The sequence below is a fragment of the Anolis carolinensis genome, chromosome 1 (assembly GCF_035594765.1).
Source record: "Anolis carolinensis isolate JA03-04 chromosome 1, rAnoCar3.1.pri, whole genome shotgun sequence".
Taxonomy (NCBI): Eukaryota; Metazoa; Chordata; class Lepidosauria; order Squamata; family Dactyloidae; genus Anolis; species Anolis carolinensis.
Window position 1 is genome coordinate 172,517,745 of NC_085841.1, and position 22,047 is coordinate 172,539,791.

At 39.5% G+C, this 22,047-nt stretch overlaps 1 protein-coding gene across 1 annotated transcript; it reads right to left on the minus strand.

The window, feature by feature from the left end:
• Nucleotides 1-5,100: 5,100 nt before the first annotated feature.
• Nucleotides 5,101-21,490, minus strand: mdh1 (malate dehydrogenase 1). Its single transcript, XM_003215189.4, has 9 exons — nt 21,331-21,490; nt 15,685-15,783; nt 15,202-15,298; nt 11,769-11,944; nt 9,358-9,480; nt 8,204-8,380; nt 7,683-7,796; nt 6,511-6,600; nt 5,101-5,782 (listed from the first exon to the last, which is right to left on the minus strand). The coding sequence occupies exons 1-9, from the start codon at nt 21,331-21,333 to the stop codon at nt 5,657-5,659; spliced, it is 1,005 nt and encodes a 334-aa protein (XP_003215237.1). The 5' UTR covers nt 21,334-21,490; the 3' UTR covers nt 5,101-5,656.
• Nucleotides 21,491-22,047: the final 557 nt, after the last annotated feature.

Genomic DNA, 22,047 nt, shown 5'->3' on the forward strand with positions numbered 1-22,047 from the left:
CCAGGACACTGTGAAAGGTCAAAAAGTACTATTCATACATTGAAAGAAATAATCTCTGGTTATTAGTTCGCCATGTAAATGATTCAGAGATTTTATAACCTCATAACTGGAACAGTCCATAAACAGTCCATTTAAATACCACCAAAACTTTGGATGACCTTATACCTGGAGTGCAATGCTTTCAAGTGACTTCATGCATGGATTAAAAAATATGTTTAGTAGAAGCAGTTTCATTTCTTACTAAGGGCTTGATTGGAGTTATACCTGCATGTTCGTCTTTTTTTTACCTTTCATTCTACCAGGACTTTAGTTAAGTTCAGAGCCTGGTCTTTTCCCTGGTTCAGTTTGCCTGTTGATCAGTAAACACTGCTTATATCAACATTGACATTGTTGTAATATATGATGATGACATATTCTGAAAAGAATAGCCCTAATTGAAAAGGTTGTGTCATATTCAATCTGTTCTTATAGTATGTTTGAATTTTTTTTTGAAAATTTTTATTGAGTTTTAAAAGTGATGCTGACATACAAACTTAAAAACAATGGAGAAATACATGAGGAAAGTTGTGAGGGGAATTAAATAAAAGAGAGAGGGGGAGGGGGGAAAATAAGGGGGGGGGGAAAGGAAGGGTAAGTTTATACACAACTCTTCCTCTTTTTACATCAGTTTATAGTTAGTTCATAACCTTTAAAGTCCCGGTTCTTCTTTTATGTTATCATTTTCTTTTATTTTTAAATATAAGTCTACTTTTCCCCAATTGGTTTTCCTAACAGGTTTACCTCTTGTATCTTTCAAATAAAAAGTTAGTCAGTCCATGTCTTTTATTTCTTCCAGCTTCTCCTCCCAAAGATCTATTTCAGGAATCTGTTCTAATTTCCATTTTCTGGCCAGGACTAGTATGTTTGAATTTTTAATCTGCATTGCATTGTTAGCTACCTTTAAGTGTCATTTTGGGCAAAGTGTCTGTGCATGTGCCTTCAAGCTGCCTGTGATACCACGGATTTAATATATTTTTTCCTAAGGAAGGAACACTCAAGAGATGATTTTCCCAGTTCCTTCCTCTGAAATATAGCATACAACACCCAGTATCCATTGGCGGTGTCTTATCTAAGTAGTAGCCATGACTGACCCTTCTAAGCTTCCACAATCAGACGGGATCTGGTGTCTTTAAAGTATTTTGGCCCTAAGCCAAAGGCCAGGTATACATTTTAAAAATTGGCTATTTTATGTGTTGAAGGGGCCCCAGGGCCACCATTTATGGCACAGATAGGGAGCCTGGTGTTCTCTGTATGTTTTGGATGACTACTCCCAATTAGCATAGCCATAATTCAAGAATGGAGGAAAGAGCTGTCAAAAATACTTGGAAGGAACCTGCTACTTACCACTGTTTCATGGGATGGTTTCACTGGGTAACTTAGTAAGAGTTAGATTGTTTTCTATTGAATGTCTGAGGAGGAAATTATTTCCCCAACCATTGTTTCTATTATTGTAATATGAGTACAGTCATATATCAACATCAAAGAAACCCTAAAATACTATAATCATGTTATATTACTCATATAAACTTTCCTTAAAATTAGTTTCTCTCCCCCCTCACATCTATGGCAGGCATCCTCAGAGGTTATGAGGTTTGTTGGAAACTAGGCAAGTGGGGTTTATATATCTGTGGAATGTCTAGGGTAGGAGAAAGAACTCTTGTCTGCTTAAGGCCAGTGTGAATGTTGCAACTGGCCACCTTGATTGGCATTGAATGGCCTTGCAGTTTCAAATACCAAATAGCAAAACAACAAGTTGTCAACTGTTATACACAATAGTGTTATATAGTACTTAAACATGAGTCAATTTAATCTAAAAATGCATAGCTGAACAAAGATACACAATGGTACAATACCCAATAATCTTGCAGCTTCAAAGCCTGGCTGTTTCCTGTCTGGGGGAATCTAAAGATTTCTCTTTAATCATATAATTTGTCAATTTCTACAATTTCAAACAGCTTTAAGATCCAATTTTATCATGTAGGTAAGTCCCTGTTCTTTCATTTTTGAGCAGATAGAACTGTAAATAGAGTGTATTAATTTGAACTTCTGCTTTTTAAGTCATTCATTCGGTAGTTCTTTAATGTTGGATTTCTTAGCACAGCAGACTAAACCGCTGTGTTGCAGAAAAATCCTGATTGAAAGGTTGGCAATTCGAGCTCGGGTCAGGGTGAGCACCCACCATTAGCCCCAGCTCACCTGCCTACCTAGGAGGTCAAAAGCAGAAATGCAAGTAGAAAAATAGGTATTGCTTTTAGTGGGGAGGTAATAAAGGCGCCATTAAGGACATTGATCGGAGGAAAGCTCCTTGGCATGGAAGATGGAGTGACAGCACACCCCCGCTCCCCATGGCCGGAGTTGAACACAGCCTCCAAGATGCCAGAAATAAGATGGGAAAAATGGCCCTTACCTCTGTTTGTGTTGTCTGTCCTTGTCAATTGTATAATCAGCATTGAATGTTTGCCATATGTGGGTCCTGTGAGCTACTCTGAGTCCTTTTCAGGGTGAGAAGGCCAGGGTATAAATATTGTGAATAAATGAATAATAGATAGAAATCCACTTTAGTTTTGTCCAAAAAGGGATTTCAGCCATAGCTAAGCTCTCTTTGATATTGGGATATTTTGATATTGGGATAGTAAAAATATTCCTTTTCACTATCTGTTCACATCTCTCCCAGCTTTGTGAAAGCAACTGGCAGCCCATCTATAGATAAATGATAAGCTCTTTCAAAGCTGGAAGTTACTGGTTTATGATTGGTATTTTTGGTCTGTCCCTCTTATTTTGTGACATTTTGCCTAATGAAAGGTGACTTGTAATTTCTTGTGCCTTTGACTGGGCAAATAAAGACATTGCCCCAATATGGAGATTGCATTTTGTTCTTTTGCTGCATATTTATTTAAAATGTCTGCTAAAACAGGATTTAAGGCAGATTACAATAATTTAAAAGCATGGTATATTTTAAAAAGAACCCAATAAAACATTCAACAGTATTTTCTTCAGTCCCTTTTGATCTGTAAAGTCTTTGTAATGAAATACCCCATTGCAAATTCTGTGGTTTTCATGACAAAATCATCTTCACACATAGAAAAATGGTATAACAGGGAGAAAGCTAGAATTCTTGCCCTAACATTTGCTCTTCAGTGTGAACGATACTTGCTACAGTGATGAGCTATGACCATATAGAAATTGGACAAGCTATTTAAAGCTGTTTGTGAAAATAAGGCTTCTCTATATGCACAGGCAATACCAACAGTGGGGTTCCTGCAACCATTGTAATAAAAGGGACCAGTATATATAAACGTGACAAATGGTCCCACCCGTTCTGTTGTAATTGGATCCAGCCTTCTTGAGTTCTTTAGTCATATCCTGTATCATATAAGTGTATTTTCAAACTTAATGATGGTGTTTCAAACTGTTTTTAATTCTGGGATTCCTCAATGAGAATATAATTAGCAGCAAGCAATTTCCTTTTAGACAGTTTGGATCAATGGTGTTTCCCCCTCAATATGAAGTCACCAAATAGAGTTAGGTGTGGAAATCCACACAAGGCAATAATGAGTTGCAATAGTCCTGGGCAATCCTTGAAAGTGTCCCCTAGAATATGCTGTAGGATCCTTGCAGCATGTGTTTCTTCTGCAATCTGTCACTCTAAATATAGAAAGTATCCTCAAGGTAGACATAAAAGAACCTGCAATGCTATAGGGGTTCCATGGTTCTGACTGCTTGTTCTAACAGAGGTGATGTGGCTTGTCCTCTGCTTTAGAGAGATATAAAGTTTTACCTCTAGACTGTTTAATGGCTTTTCCTGAGTTTCCTTTCTTCTAGCACCATCTGGAGGTTCAACTAAGAATTTGCAAGGAAAAAAAATCTATGGTGGTATTCAACAGATTCAACTGAATCAACTAACTAAATGATTTTATAAAGCTACCCAAGCATGTGAGTGAATGTAAGCCCCCCCCTCCTCGAAAGGTCCACTAGTATATCTTTAATAATTCTTGTTCAAGGTACTCAAAGCCAGTCAGGTGATGTCCTTTTCAAGCTTCAAGGTTCTTCTATTTCAGGGATGTCACAATCATTTTCAATGAGGGCTACGTCAGCCTTAGGGTTGTCTTCAAAGGGCCAGTGAATCCATGGACACAGAATCCATGGATGCAGAAGGCCAATTATAAATGTTTACATCGTAGTCGGTGCTCTTTAGTTTTTTCCCAATTTGGGTCCCCAGATCTTATTGGAGGATAACTCCCATCACTTTGATCATCTGGCATGCGAACTGGGGATAATGGGAATTGCAACGCAATGGCACTTTTGGCTCTGAGACTAGGAAAAGGTGAAAAGACATTTTAAAGTCAGACATCGTATCCATAAGCCTTGTATCTAAATCAAAACCCCACTCTCCTGACTAAACAAAACAAACGGTAGCCTTCCAGGTGTTACTGCAACTCCCATCAGCTCTAATCATGAAGCCTAATGATGAGGAAGACAGAAGTTATAATCCAGCAGCTGGGGGGGGGGCACCTAAAAGGACGGGGCAGGCTGGATTTAGTGTAGCGTTTGTCTAGCGTCTGATACACATGATCTATTTGATCAGTTGAATACTAAAGCAGTTGATTAATATGGTATCTAACTTTAATGACAGCTTCATAATAAATAAGTATGCTGGGTTGCTGTGAGTTTTCCAGGCTGTATGGCCATGTTCCAGAAGCATACAGCCCAGAAAACTCACAGCAACTCAGTGATTCTGGCCATGAAAGCCTTCGACAACACAATAAGCGTGTTCTTAGCCACTTTATTTTTGGTGTGTTACTGTAAGACAGGGAAGTCATTCCATATAATGAATAACACTACTCTAAGTAACAATTCCTTAAAAATCAAACTCTAATTAAAAGTTCAAAATTTGAGAAACTTTATATTTCGGAAACTGCTTACTCTTCTTTCTTACCTAGTTAAGTCTTCAAACCCATTTGAAATAAAGCCATACTGCTTTGTTTTAATAACAAAGCCATACTTTGGTGAAACTTTACATACTTTCGATGCAAACAAAATACACAGCACACCACCACAGAATAGGAGTGCCTACTCAACATTTAATGTGCTTTGAATACGATTGCTTGAGAAAGTTAGTGACTGTAAATACATAGTACATTCATTATACTCAGTATTTCCTATCTAGATTTTTGCAGTACTAATAAACGTATGTCCTGTAGGCTTCCTCTCACGCCACTGGTGAATCTAGCTGTACTTGATTAACCCAAATTTGAAACCCATTCCATGGAAATTACCATCAGGACTACGGAGGTGCTTTTAGTGTAAATCAAGCTTAAAGGTTTCTAGCCTTTCAGTAATGGAGGCTAAGTAGGCTATGTACTATGCAATGTAAGAAGCAAAGAATAAACCAAGATTTGGTCAAGACTGCACACTACATTCGAAACAGGTTGTGCATTCATCTCATTACTAAGAGCACTCAATAACAGGCACAGAGGTACCAACAAAGCAAATAATCAAAAGATTGCCACAAAGGGGGGGGGGACATCTGATACAGTAATATTCGATGCTGACTTTAGAGACGACTTTTAGACTCTTCAGTGTTTGACCCATCTCCTGCATCTTGGTGAGCATTTAGTCATGCGCTGGACAGAAACTCAACGGCAGTTTCCTTTTCGTCAGTTAACTCCTTAGCAGTCAAATCCATCTTCTCACGTGAGAAGTCATTAATAGGAAGGCCTTCAACAAGCTTCCATTTTTTATCCTGCAAAGAATATATCAGAAAGATTGAAACACAACAGATTTTAACTCTACAGCATTTATTTACTGTATAAATAAAATAAAAATTAAATTAAAAATCCAATTGTTAGTCCTAACCAGAATAAGCCCATTGAATCAATGGGAATTTGGAAAGCCAACATTACACAATCTTCTTGGTTTAAAGGCTTTCATCTAACTGGGATTAACTATTGAATTTAGCCATTAATTCTGCAATTTTAAAAAACTTTAAATCCAATTTGAAGAAAATAGGTTAGAGATTATATTTTGGCATACTATTTTATCATTCCATCTTCAGTATTTTACAATTTAATGAATTTGAACAATCAATTCCTTATCCCATTACAATTCCAGGATTTTTGTTGGACAAAGCTGAAGGGTTGTAAAATAAACACAAGTGTTACAGAGAAGTCAATGACTTGAGTGCACATTCAGGGTCTGTGTTTGCCAAGAGCACATCCAACACATCAAGTGCTTTAGAAATAGTATTGAAACTGCTGCCATGAGGTACTCACAATAACCTGAGTGTGGCCCAGCCTGTAGACATTCCCTTTGCACAACACACATTCAAAGGTGTTGGTGTTTTGTTGAAATACTATGAAGACTAAGCTATGAGTCCTACACAAATGGTGTAAAGACATCAGTATTTTAAAAAGCAGATATCACAGTTACATAGAAGGTTCAACAAGGGTGCTTCAAAAAAATGTTACATACTTTTATAACAACCGGAAACGAATAGATCAGATCTTCAGGAACACCATAAGGATTTCCATCAGAAATTACACCCATGGAAATAAATTCACCCTTTGAAAAGTAAACACAAGAAATTAGGCTGGTGCTCCCTCTGCCCTCTATAAAACATTAATTCAGACGATGGCTGGAATCCTGTTGGGACCTGTTAATGTAGTTCAAGTTGTACATCAACTTATAGAACTGCTATGATTTTCAAGGAATACCATACTAGCATAAAAATAATGTTGTATGTAGTTTTGTTTTCCAAGGTTGTGTGATTACACTACAGTCATTCATTCATCAAGAAGACACATTCTTCCCTCTCACTTTTGATTTAGCACACATGTGTCAAACTCAAGGCCCGCAGACTAAATTCGGCTGGCCATGTCATTTTATGTGGCCATCTGTCTTATTCATCAATAGCCATCATGACTAGGGCTGATGGGAGTTGTGATACAGTAACATCTGAAAGGCTATTGTTCGTTCTGTTTAGTCAGGAGTGGGGTTTGGATTTAGAAACAGGGCTTGTGAATACTATGTCTGATGTTAAAATGTCCTTTAACCTTTCCGCAACCTCAGAGCCACAAGGGCTGTTTGGCTGCAATTCCCATTATCCCCAGTCCGCATGGCAGGTAATAAACAGTGATGGGAGTTGTTGTTGAATAACATCCAGGAACCCAAACTGGGTAAAATCTAATGAGCACCGACCACTATGCAAAAACAATAGTTGGCCCTATGTATCCACGGATTCTCCATCCATGGATTCAATGGCTCTTTAAAGGCCCTCAATGAAAATTGGTTTGACACTCCTGATCTAGTGCTAATCAATTGTTGCACAATGAGTGAACAACTATTTGCTGCTATGTTGGAAATCTATTTATGCTATGATGAAAGAGTATAGGAACATGCATATGGGAAAAATATTTCAGAAGGAAGGTTCTGCATCTTGCTGTTTCGTTGTATTCTTTTAACCAAAGATCAAATTATCAAACTATTTTTCTCTATATGTTGGACAATTTTAGCATATCTACCCCACTGTTCATGAAAACGTACACAGAACTGAGTTACTGATCAGATGTTTGGCCAATATTTACTAAGTGAGCACTAATCACGAAGAGCATGATCAAGGCTTCATGGACAAGGGCAATGCTTACCTCTGGAGTGCCAAACCAGATGTCTCTCACATGATCACAGATTGCTTTGGCTGCCGACATAGCGCTTGACAGCTTTCTGGCCTTAATGACAGCTGCACCCCGCTGCTGAACAGTCTGTAGTATTGACAGAGGGAAATTACTGAATTATTTGTACTTATTATTGTACAAACTCGGTATTCTTAGGAAGCTCAACACACAGAATGTAGCTCTACTATCAAGATAGGAACCAATGTCTACCCAATATAGCTTGCACAATCTTAGAATAACTGTGCCAAATCTAGGCTGAATGAAGCCTTTAATTAAGATATCGTAAAGCTTTGTAATGGAAGAAACACAAATACCTTGGTCCCAATCTTGTTATGTAGCTTCATTACACAAGGTTGAGTTCATTTATGGGGCATAACGTATGTCCTTTGTGCAAGGTGTGCAAGATACCAACACTGATCACTTGATCAAATTATATGGAATACAAGTAAACCTCAGTCTTTTACTGAAGATGATGCCCCTAAAATGTAACTTACTGTGATGAAGTCACCCTTCAGCCAATTATCGTCCTTCACAGCTTCATAAACTCCAACATCTTTCCCTTGCACTTTCACCTTGGCATGGTTAACATCTGGATATTGAGTAGAGGAGTGATTCCCCCAGATAATGCAATTCTTCACATCTTTGGCAGTCACACCAACTTTCAGGGCAATCTAGTTTGATACAAAAGAGAAAATGTCTCATAATTGATTAATAATTTAAACTTCCAAGATTTAATCAAATACAGAAATACTTCAGTCAACAAAGTCTCCAACAAAGCAGTCGTTTTTATGAAGCCTTTTAATGTTCATCATATCCCCACTTTCCTCCTTGTCTTCTATCTAGCTGTATGCTTTTTAGCAGTACTGGCATCGGTATGATGGTGTAGGACATTGGTTCCCAATCTTTGGTCCTCCAGGTGTTTTGGACTTCAACTCCCAGAAATCCCAACTATCTTTCCAGCTATTAGAAATTGTGGAAGCTGACGTCCAAAAGGACCAAAGGTTGGGAACTACTGTTGTAGGAGAATGGAGAAACGCAGGTGTTTGTAGTAAACAGTGTGATGAAGCTGGAGTTGGGAAAGAATAGAATCATATTCAAGCCATTTCTACTGTAGCAGTTATGTGTTTGATTATAACAGACAAAATAAACAGCAGCTGTATACAGAATCCATTACATGAACAGCAGAGATAAAAGAGGAAAGCAAATCAGAATGCATCACCAGCTACCAATGCCTTTTGTAAAACCATAGATTGTAAGTTTGGACTTAAAAATAGAAATCACAAAAAAAATGGAGGCTGGTGAAAAAAAAACTCTTGATGAATTCTAGAAGATGCTTTCAAGTGGTCTCTAGAAGCTTCACAACGTTTTTTGTTTACTTATGCAGCTGGCCTGGCAGTTTCATTTTATATGTGTATATAGTTTGAGATAATATTTGCTGAAACAAGTTAAACTACCATTCTTTTCTTGCAGTATAGGAAACTATTCCTATTCTTTATATGTTATCTGTACCAGATTTTCTGTTAAAAAAGGGAATGCCCAGGAACACATCTTTGTTTTGTTAAATGAGATATACCTGTACAGTGTTTCCAAGACAGCTCATATTAAAGAAAATGATGAGTGTGCTCTAGACATAGAAGTCCATTCTCACCTGGGACTTTGCCCTGTTGTGGTCCAAACGAGTTAAACAGCTGAAATTCTCTTTTGGGATGGAGGGAGCAGACTTGGAAGCAATAAGACAGTTGGTGTTGGCTGGATTGCCAACCACAACCACCTGAGAGAACAAAAGTTAGGCTTAATTACATTAAATGTTAGGTAATTAACAAAGGTCTATCATGTAGGAAACTTTACATAGGATGAACAGCAATAGTCAAAACAGGAATTTAGTTATCTTGTGAAACACTGCAGTGATTCACCAGTACCAAGAAAGTATTAGAACTACAGGTAGTACTGTAGTTACAAATTTGGTTTGGGGGGGGGGCACAACAGGATAATGCATCTGTTTTAGTGTGTTTGGTCTCAAGCCCTTCTTTAACTCCTCTTGTTGGAACTCCAATGTGTGCATAATCTGAACATTGCCCATTTTAATTGTTCTAAATTGGTATCACTACACAAAAGTTTTCCAAGTTCTGTTGTGTACGTATTTTGTGTTGATTCTCTTGTGAAATCCAGGATATCTGCAACAATCTTTGTAGAGTAACCCCATTGTTCTAAACATTTTAAAGTCCATGCCACTACAGTCAACCAATCTGGATTTGGATGATACACTGGCTCTGCAGATCTCGCCATTTTAGTAACTTCCATGGTGGAGCTATTGCTAATGGCAGTGCTAGGGGAAACCATTGCCTTCTGGGTCAAAAGGGAGTGATTAATACTACATGAACTGAATGTTTCTTTTAAAATTCTGTAAAAAATTATTGGTAGAAATACATAAAGGCACCCTTTAGCCCATGGAATTGATGGAGCATCGAAGGCTAGTGCACTTCTATCATTGAATGGAAGAATATTTCTAATTATTTACAGACACAAACAAATCTATGCAAAAGGGATTTCTAAACTTGCTCAATTGAATGGTCACTTCTGCATAGAGACCATTCTCTTGCATGTAATATGTTCCAGTTGAGATAGCCTGCCTGTACATTTAACTAGAGATAAGCTGATTATTGAGTCAAAACTCCTCTTGGTCTATTTGAACAACTTGTTTTATTCCTGTACTATCATGTGGTCTATTACCCCTTGAGTGTGATGACCCCAAAGCATTTCTACAAATGTCATTAAAGCTAACCGCATGTTTCCTACGCCCCACATTGTGTATTTTGCTTTTTTCCTGTCACACTTCACCATCTCTAGCTAACTGACCAATGCAGTGTGCCCTCCAGCTGGTGAGTCTCATTTATGTCATAACCTGTACTAAGTCCTGATTCAGTAATGAGGGCCCCTTTGCCTACATTCAAATCCATCAGCCACCATTTCAGCTCTAAGGACATTGGTAACCAAACTACATAACTACGTAACTGTCCTGTGAAGGAGTCTAACAGTAGTAACTAAAAAAAGCATTTAGATGTCTGCCTATTCAGCTGGCATGTAGGATTAACTCATGAGTAAAGTGGATTGCTTCCCTGTACCAACCTGAGATTAACTTTCATGACAACTTCATTGTCCACCTGAACAGAAACAAGGTTTATTTCTCAAAATAGTTAATAACTTAGTGTTCTTAATGCAACTAGTGTCACGTATGGTATATGTGGAGTTTCCAAAAGATACCAAAAACCATCTGAACAAAATTTACAGGAGACAAAAAATGTGACAAAAATATGCATTCTTTTGTTATAAAATGCAATTTTCCAACTGATCTGGTACATTTTGATAGTTTTGATCTGTACATAATATTTTTCTCCTAGTCAGCAATGTGCTGCCATCTATAGCTGATTTTTCATTTTTTGTGGTTTTGGTACCTTTTGGAAACAAACTCCGTATATAGAAAATACATACTTCATCAGAATAGTCCTTTCTTCCTTTTAAAAGACATAGGTAGATTAAAAATGTATTTCTAAAAATGTTATATTTCTCCTAGCATAATGTTGCTTTGAATATAAAGTATGTTTTGAATGTTCACAACACTTCATTTATTATAGCTGTCCTGTAAGGGAGAGCCAGTAATAGTACAGTAGAGTTCTGGTTATCCAACATAAACGGGAGGGCCGAATGTCAGATAATCCAAACTGTTGGATAATAGGGAGGCCCTATTAACCCTCCCGGCAAGTTGGGTGCTTGCCGAAGGGAAAAGTCTTGTCCTTCCGGCAAACACCTGGTTTAGAGAAGCCTGGTGCATGTTGCTAGGCAGCAACACACACCGGGCTTCTCCAAAGTGCCAAGTGCTTGCCAGCAGGAAGAGTCTCAGCCCTCCGGCAAACACCCCGGGCCACGCAGCCTGGCATGTCAGAAAATACGGTACGTCGGATAACTGGAACTCTACTGTATCTCCATTTCACATGCAGAACTACCAAATTCTCATATGGCAGCTCATTTTCTTTTCTTACACATTACAACAGTCTTATTCACCTTAACCGTCTTCTTTGCAAACTTATTCAATGCAGCGCCTTGGGACTTAAAAATTTTCACATTAGCCTTGAGAAGATCTTTCCGTTCCATGCCTTCTTTTCTTGGCATGGAGCCCACCAGGATGGCTACATCAAGGTCTTTGAACGCCACCTCTTCTTTGTCAGTTGCAATTACCTCTATAAGCAGACAGGAAAACAGCAGCAATTATATCAGACAGACAAATTAATGCTAATATTTTGAGGGGAAAATGTCTTCAATGCTAAGGAAAAGGTGGCAATACAGTATTATAATCGGTGCTGGCATTAACTTATTCCTGTTTTAGTATACATTAGAAAAAACACTCAAAACACTGAAAAGAATATTGTTAAATGAAATAACATTTCATTTAAATAATTCATTAAGAAATTCAAAAATTAATCAGCAGCATCCATACTGTCTGAGCAAGTGAATAGGGTTCTTTGAAAGGTGAGAGCTGCCACACATGTATTTGATATCCTTGCCTTTTTGGTTTGTCAAAAAAGCTGCAGGGCAATTGGCTGAATGGGTAGGAGCAGTGCTAGCAGTTAATCAAAGGCCAGGGTATAAAAAAAGGATTACGTCTGTAGAGGACGAGGTTACACACCTCCTGAAGGTTCAGACCTGCAGCTTAGATGTACTCATGAATTCAATCCTGAGACTAGAAGCTCAGATTTTGCCATAAGTGCTTTTGAACAGTTAAGATTTGTGTGTCAGCCCACACCTATTCCTAGAGATCCCGGATCTAGCTGCAATGACACAAACTTAGTTGCATCCTGATCGGACTAAGGTGATGCCCTCAATATGAGACTGCTTTTGAAAAATGTTCAGAAACTTCAGGCAGTTCAAAGCATTGCAACCAATGTTAACTGGGTCTGTTTACAGAAGTGGTACGTAAGCTGTGGTCCTCCTGGGGTTTGGAACTCCAACTCCCAGAAGTCATAGCCAGCTTGGTCCAATGGTCAGGAATTCTGGAAGCTGAAATCCAAAACACCTGGAGGGCCACAGGTTGTGTACCCCTGGTTTACAGGAAACACATAAATTGCTTGCTGCAACAACTCCATTGGTTACCAATCTGTTTCCTCAGATTGAGGAAATCTGAGATCTTCTAGTCAGCTTTTCTCTTTGTCCCATCATCCTCATTTGTACATTTTGTGAGAACATAAGAGAGGTTACTCCCAGGCTTTGAAACTTCATTCCACTGGAGATTAGATTGGGACTCACCTTGCTATCTTTCTACAGGCAAACAAAGACTTTTTGTTTTAGTAGATGTTGGAAAACAGATTTTTCAAGTGGAATAGACTTTGAACAAAGTGCTGTACGGTCTTTGTTTTCTCTAACTGTTATGTTTTTAACTTTAATTTTATTGGCAGTTTAATTGCATTTTAATCTTTTTAAGAAGTGACTGTTTAGCTACATTTGTTTCAACAGTTGTAAGCCACTTTGATTTTGAAACTGAGAAGAACACAGGTTATAAACAAATATGGTGAAGATAAAGAGCCCATCATTAAAAGTTGTTCCTGAAAGCTCATCAGAACAAAAATGTATTTGTCTGCTACAAGAAGAATAACAAGAAGAGGATCTCTCTATACTCCTTAGGAAGGGAGGTCGAAAGGCTAGGAAAAACAGCAAGAAAGCTCACTCTGGTGTTCTCAACAGATAAGAGTAGAGCCAAGACAAAGGATATAGCCAAAGAGCTCAGTTTCGTATGGAAGAATACAGCTCTTCAAACAGTCAGGATCAAATAAGTATGTCTTATAGGTTATAACTGGCACTTTAATTTTCATAGAAGCATAGAGAGAAAAGAGGCAACAAGGGCCATCCAGTCCAACCCCCTGCATGGCTTGGAAATAGGTCTTCTTTGCAAACATACAACATAATTTGAATTTTTTACTATATGGGCCTTTTTTTGGCACCATAGTAGTTTATAAAATAGAATTTAAAAAAAAAACAACTGATACAAAACATAATTTTTAAAAAACAACTGTAAAGAAGTGTGTTTTATTTTGATTTATGGATGACATGTTTGTTTGATTTTGTTTAAACAGGTTTGGCTATGTTTAAAATGGGTAAGTATTAGAGTTGATAATATGTAGGGGAAGGTAGCCATCTTAGCATTCTAAGGCAGGTTACCATAGTAACGGGGGCGGAGCCAACCGCCATTTGAAGGGGGGAAAAAAGGAGGGAACATTTTAAAAACAGGGCAGTCTGTAATGGTGGAATTACAGTGAAGACTGATTCTCAAGTGGAGGATCAGGGTGGCTCAAATGAGGGAATTTGAGTCAATTCTGAAATAAGGTGACTTATTTTAGGCAGTCTGTGATTTTTAGTCACAGGAGAAAGACTGGTTCCAGATTAGGGAAACAGGGAGACAGACCTCTAATAGGCCAGACTAAGCAAGTTGGGTGACTTGTTTAGGGTTATTTGTGGAGGCTGTGAAGTAAGGGGAAGTAATCCCAGTGGATCTAAGTGATCAGTTATTAGTTTGAAGTGAGAGGAGAAAGTATTTTGGAGTTGGAACACCTCAACATCTATTGTAACTGTTATTTAAGTGCCTTTAAGAAGTTATTGAACCACTAAGCTCTGTACCTGAATAAACTTGTTTTTGTTCTTTAAACCATCTAAGTCTCTGTCACACTCATATTCTAAGCTAAGCAACATCACTAATTCAGTACCTAAGATCACTTAAAAAGAATAACCATCCTCTGCCTGACATCTTCATAATTGGTGGCAACTGTATGGTGGGATAGTTAAATATATAATAACATAATTGATTTAAAAGTGAATAAAAAGATTCCTCCCTGCCTCACCTCTTTACAATTGGTGGCAGCGGTGGGATCAAAAGGATTCCTCCCTGTCACATCTTTACAACAACAAACAACAAAAAACAGAAAAATGGTGCTGCTATTTATATAAAATAGGCAGCACTATCATCCATCACCATAAAGCAACTTCATCACTCACTGATCAGTTTATTAGGTGAGTAAAAGAGGCCTTAATCATCAAAATTAGCTGTACTACAGTGATGTATAAAACACTGAATCAGCATGCAACAATTTGCAACTAGTCTCTCGTAAAATTTAAACTATGAACTAGTAAAGTAGCACTAGTTCATAGTTTCAATATTAAAACTGAATCAACTGCCTCAGTTCAGTTACTAATTGTTTTTTTCCAGCCACTAAAGATTAAACCTTCTAGGGTTGCACTGACTGTTTGCCTTTCAAATCTAGCACCTTGTTCCTTATGCAAGCTGATAGCCTTCATTTACAAAATGGCAACTTGATAATATCTACACTATTAAATAATATTAAAACAGTACAATATCTTGTGCTGACCCATTGGCCTATAGACTTTAAACATACCATAAACATAAAGATAGCATATCTTAGGATCACCCTACTAAGTTATTATTTTTTACCTGTTAACAGAGGAAGAGCACAATCTTGCAATTCCATAAGTACACCATCCAATACAGTCATCATGGGAGTGATATCCAACAGAACAAGAACAAGTGGCTGTAGAGAAATTGATGAATGTGTAAATTAGTTAACACAATAAATATTTGATAACATAGTAAAGTAAGTATACAGAAAATTAGACTGATCAGTTTCTATAGATAACACCATATGGATCACCATACTAGTGAAATATACAATGTAAAATGCCAACATGTTGAATTCCCATTTACGGTTCTGCACCTGAAACATACAGCATGCAGCAAAACATGGACTTTTTTTCTCCATAATGAAACTTCAGTACTGTACTATAAAAGAATCTGAAGCTAAGTTAGTATAATTTGGTGCCTTATTCTTGCTATCTATGTTTGATACAAGTTTCCAAGATTATCCTTAGATTATTCATTGCTACTTATTAGTACAATTAAATTCCTTTAATCTATTACCTGATTGTTACCAAAGACATCGCCCTTAGCAATGCTGTAGAGCAGAGAATAGGCTATCTGTCCCGCAGCACCAGTCACCAGAACTCTGATTGGTTTAGACTGCAATAGAAAAGATATTTTAAGTTTCAGTAATTAGCATCAGGCTGAGTCATAAAGTTGGAAGAGATCACAGGGCCATCCAGTCTAACCCTCTCATGCAGAAAAATACAATCAAAACACTCCTGGTAGATGGCTGTTTAATAACTGTTTAAAAACTTCCTGAAAAGGAGATTCCATCACATTCTGAGGCAGCATATCCCACTGCCAATCAGCTTTTACCATTAGGATGTTTTCCCAATATTTAGATTAAATCTCTTTTCTTGCAATTTGAATCCATTGCTTCATATCTTAGTCTCTACAGCAGCAGAAAATTCCCTTCCTTCCTCAATGTGACACCCTTCAAATATTTAAACATGGCTATCATGTCACCTCTAAGCATTTTTTCTCCAAGCTAAACATCCCCAGCTCCCTAAGCAGCTCATAGGGCTTGCCTTCCAAAACTGATAATTTTGGTTGCCCTTCTCTGGACCTGTTCCAGCTTGTCAATATCCTTCTGGAATTGTGGTGCCCACAACTGGACACAGTATACTCCTATTGATACAACCTAGAATCATATAAGCTGCTACATCACAATGTTGACTCATGTTCAGCTTGTGCTCTACTAAGAATCCTCGATCCCTTTCATGTGTACTATTTTCAAGACAGTGTGCCCCATTCTATATTTCTGCATTTCATTTTTATTGGCAAAGTCTAGTACATTTCTCCCTGTTGAAATTCCTTTTGATAGTTTTGGCCAAGCTCTCTAATCCAGGCATGGGCAAACCAGATGCAGCCCCCTGGGCACTTACTTCAGACCCTCCTCATTTTCCCTGTCCTCTTGGTATAAGGACACGGTGGCCCACCACATCCTTATGCAGAAAGGATAGAGAGGAAGACACGCAGCAGCTGAGAGCCCTATGGAGAGCTCTCAGCCACCGCATGTCTCGCCCTCCTCCCAGCATAAGGATAGTGCAAATTGCCCCGTCTTTATGCCAAGAGGATGAGCCGAAGAAGACATGCAGTGGCTGAGAGGCCTCCAGAGTACTCTCGGACGTTGCCTGTCTCGTTCTGCTCCTGACATAATGCCAAGACGACCACCCAAAGATCAGGGAAGCAGGATCAGGGCAGTCGCTGCATGTCTCGTTTTCCTCCCAACCGGAGGATGCCAGGAGAACAACCTGAGGATGGCCCAGGCCTAGCCCCACCCCTCCCAGCCCCACTCTCTCATAAGCCCTTTCCCTCCCGGGCCCGTCCCATCCAGCACATGCCCGGTCGCTCTCCCTCCCGGCCCACTCAGTCGGGCTCACAATGCAGTCCCAAGGCAAAAAGTTTGCCCATGCCTGCTCTAATCTGTCAAGGTCCTCTGGAATATTAGCTATCCCTTCCAATTTGGTGTCATCTGCAATTTTGATAAGCATGCATTCTATTCCATCATCCATGTCATTGATATAGACGTTGAACGGCACTGAGCTTAGGACAGAACCCTGTGGCACAACACTGGTCACTTCTCTCTAGGATGATGAGAAGCCATTTGGCCAAACCAAATCCCAATCCACCTCATAGTAGCACTGTTCAGCTGACATTTTAGTAGCTTCTTTTTGAGAATGGCATGGGGAATCTTGTCAAAAGCCTTACTGAAATCAGGATATACTATATCCACAGCATTCACTTTATCTATCAAACGTTATTTTATCAAAAAAATAGATGTTTCATCCAGTATTATCTTGTATAGCTACATAGGTGTGACTATCTTCAAGGTGACTGTCTACTTATGACGACCCAAGAATTTAACAGTTTTATTAGGCAAGGAACATTCAGATGTGGTTTTATCAGTTCCTTACTAAATATATCAACCTATATGTGGGCATGGTATACACACATCACAAAAAGATGTGCTTAAGCACTAGCTGAAGGACACTGAATAGCTAATGGCCCAAATTTTGCAGACAATCTCATATAAAATAGACCCTTATAATCAGTGGGAGTATTGTAAGAGCTGACTCCCCATTCAGCAATTGATTCAATGGATTTCCTCTACATCTGACTACCACTAAGATTCAGGCTGACCTTGTAATTCTAAAATAACTTGGACAACTTTTCTCCTGAAAAAAAATAGTTTTCTCTAAGTGAAAGAAGAAAAGATTGAGAAAGGAAATGTGGCTTCATTAAAAGGTTTGCAGGAGTGAAAAGATGGTAAGATGTAAGAACAAATGACTTCCCAGAATGCAGAAAACAGCCAGCAAAAGCAATAAGTATTCCCACCTCCAAAACAGCATAAACTCTATTCAAATGCAATATGAATTTGATTTCTACCTTAAAATGACTAAGAACAAAACTTCCCAAATGTCTGCATACTACATAGGAGCGACCATTAAATGCCATAAACTATACTTGGGAACAGGGAGGGTAAAACCAGGGCCATAAAAGTAACCCCTCAGGTTAAAGCATCAGACAGATCAAAAAGGTGGGAAATTTAAAAAAATCAAGTTGCATAGCAACTCAGAAATAAATTATTTGGATCTGATTTCTGAGATGAGATGAAATGAAACGGGAAGGAGAAGTACCTGACATGGCTTTGTTTGCTTGCACAAGATTATAATCACTGAGCAATACGTAAATTTTAGCAGTATGGACCTATTCCAGTTGGAATAGCAGAAAGCAGCCTGACAATGCTAAGGCACATTTTCGCAGCACAGAAACTCCCAGGATCAGGCTGCTAAGATTGCGTGGTCTTTGATACAAACAACAGGGTACAAACAGCATACATTAGATAAGGATAATGTGCTATACTGCCATGCCTACTAACTTCAGAATCACCTAGTTGTGCAAAAAAAAAAATTGGAAAAGAAGCCCTTCCAGTTTAAACCACATGGAGAAAAACATTAGTTTACAAGAGCTACTAGAGAGGGAAAAACAAGTATAAGGAACAAACTGCCAGCAAAAGCAGCTGATGGTTTTTGACTGCAGCTGTTTCCTCATAATCCAGTACAAGATTTAATCCTGATGATGTCAGAGCATTGGTCTTATTCTTAAGTAAAACCAAAGTAGCATACCAAATACAGCACTTTGTAGCATTTTAGATTACACAAACTGGTAATGCCTAGTTTTGGTAAGAGGTCTGGATATGGTGTCAGATCATTTATAAATAACATTCCTGCCTAATTGAATTACAAACTGCAGGCCTAATGAGCACCCCTGTGGTCATTCATTGCTAATGAGGATTTGCCAGTGGTTTCTACAATCTTATAACAGTTCATACGTGATTAATATGCAACAACAATTTACTTCATGTCTATAGTAATTGTGATCAAGTTTCAACATTTTGACATTACAGATCCTACAAGATACGGAAATGCAACATGCCCTCTTGAAGAGAGAAACATCCTAGAGATTCTTCTGCATCACGCAGCACATACAGAAAGATAAATGAGACATTGTCCTTGGGCTAGCCATGCAAATCCTTCTGCAGCTGTTCCCTCAAGTGCCATACAGCCAAAACCTAGTTTTTTGCAACCTCCAAGGACATCTAGTTTGAAATGATGTTCCTGTATGCTCATGCGCACACCCACCCAACCCTGCAGGCTACCTATGTGCTTCTTCTAATGGGTGCAAGCAGCAGCAGCAGACTATTGTAGTTTAGGAATGGTTCTCTGCAGTACTATATAGATAGGTCCCTTCGACAGTAACATATAAAATCCAAACTATCTGCTTTAAACCAGATTATATGACAGTGTAGACTCATATAATCCAGTTCATATGGATTATCTACTTTGATAATTTGGATTATAGGGCCATGTAAAAGGGGCCCTAGAGAAGCTATGTCATTTCACTTCAGCTGTAGAGTCAGTAAAGGCTCAAGACTTATCACAAAACAACAATCATCTAACCTTTTGTTCCATTTTGTCCCCCATGCTGTTTAACATATACATGAAACTGCTGAGAAAGGTTGGAAGGCAGGTCAGGGAATAGGGATCCAGCCTGTGTTGGATGGAGTTGAAGAAATAGAAAGAGCTACAGCAAGGTTGCTCACTGGGGCTGGCTGCAGAGAGTTGACAACACCCCTGTGGCAGCAGCTCCACTGGCTGCCAGTGTGTTACCGGGCACAATTCAAAGTGCTGATTATGATCTTTAAAGCCCTAGACAGTTCAGGCCCAGGCTATTTGGCCAATTGCATCTCCTTGTACGAACCTGCACGGGCTATGAAATCTTCAGGAAAGGCCCTTCTCTCGGTCCCACTTCCATCTCAAGCATGATTGGTGGGAAACAGAGAGCGGGCCTTCCTTCTCAGTGGCTACCCCTCGTTTCTGGAATTGCCTTCTTCCCAGGGTAGCCAGAATGGCAAAAAGACAGGACATAATATATAACCAACAATCATAAGCAGTTTTTTTTTCGTGTCAGGAGCGACTGGAGAAACTGCAAGTTGCGCCTGGCGTGAGAGAATTGGCCATCTGCAAGGACATTGCCCAGGGGACGCCAGGATGTTTGATGTTTTACCATTCTGGTGGGAGGCTTCTCTCATGTCCCCGCATGGGGAGCTGGAGCTGACAGAGGGAGCTCACCTGCTCTTCCCGGATTTGAACCGCTAACCTGTTGGTCAGCAGTCCTACTGGCACAAGGGTTTAACCCATTGAACCACTGGGGGCTCCTAACATAATACTATCACATAACAGTATCATAACTATTAAGATAACAGTATCACAATACAAAGTTTAAAAATTTGCACTGAATTTAAAAACGTATTGCACCCCAGAGGCAAAACCAGTTAAAAACCATAGGTATTTGACAGAGCTTCCACGTCCAGGTTTTTAGTTCTTTTCTAAAGATATATAGAGAGGGAGCCAGTAGAGTCAGTAAAGGCTCAAGGCTTGTTACAAAACACCTAACCTAGATGTTTCCAATGAGTTGCCTAGCTAACTGGCAGTTACATAGGACATTTGGCAGTTCTGAGCTTGCTTTTGGTCCAAGCTGCCTCTCATCTAATACAGTACTAGGTTGATTTCTATCACACCAGGGACTCCTTGGGGGGATTAAAGCGTTCAAGACCAAGTGCCAGCTTTTCCCACACTTCTAACTCTTAACTGCAATCCAGGCTAAGAGTATTTTTTGAAGTAAAGGAACTTATGTAGTGATTGGAGCGTTGTAGACCAAGGTTCAAATCCCTGCTCTACCAGGGTGACCTTAAGCAAGTCATACTCTCTCAGGGCCCTTCCACACAGCCATATAACCCTGAATATCAAGACAGATAATCCACAATCTGTGCTTTGAACTGGGTTATCGGAGCCCACACTGCCAAATAATCCAGTTCAATATGGATTTTATACAGATGTGTGGAAGGGCCATACTCTCTCGGCCTCAGGACAAGGGCAAACCCCTCTCATATCAAATCTGGCCAATAAAACCCCCAGAAGGCTTCACTGCAAGCAGGATGGGAAGCCCATTTATCCATCCATTCACCCACCCACCCACGTCTTCTATTCTCCTTCTCCCTCTGACAGTAGAGAAGGACGTGTCCCTAATTCCTCCCAGTCTTCCCTGCCCTTCCCTTTCAATGAGCCCGGCCCCACGAACCATGGCGAAGAAACGGAGAAAGCAGCCGGCCCCACTGACAAACTGACTGACTCCTCGGGGTCACCTCTGCGCTCAGTCACCGCTCACAGCAAGACGCGAGAGGAGAAAGCGCCGCTCCAAAGGCAGTCAAAAGGGGGCGGAGGAAACCGCCGCGCGCTCATACGCCCCCGCACCCTCTGGGAGTTGTAGTCTTTGCTCTAACACCAGGAGGCGGCGCAGAGTGAAACGCCAAGCTTAAAGATACTACCATTCCCACAATGCACCGAGACCGCCCTCAGCTCTGCGTCCGTTAATAGGAGAAGGGGGAGGGTGGATCTGCAGCCGATAACGCCTTTGCGCTGTGTTTGACGTAGCAGTCACGCGCTACCTGAGAGGCGGCAGTTGACACATGCGCAAAGGGGGGTTGGTTCTTTGTTCAATCGTTTCCACTCAGTGTAATACTAAATATGTATGTACACCAGTATATGTGTGTTTCTATTAGTAATTTTATTGGAAATTTACATAAACTTTTTCCATGGGATAGCTTTCATGAAGTTAGTTGTGAAATAAAAAGTACTGATCAACTTCAGGATAATTAACACTCTTAATGCTTTTGACCCCTGTCTAGGTCTCTTGACATTGAAGCAAAAGTGTAAAATATGGGAACATGGAAAGGCCACACAGCCTGATCCTTTGCAGTCTAGTTGGCCTTCTAGGGCCTTCCCACACAGCCACATA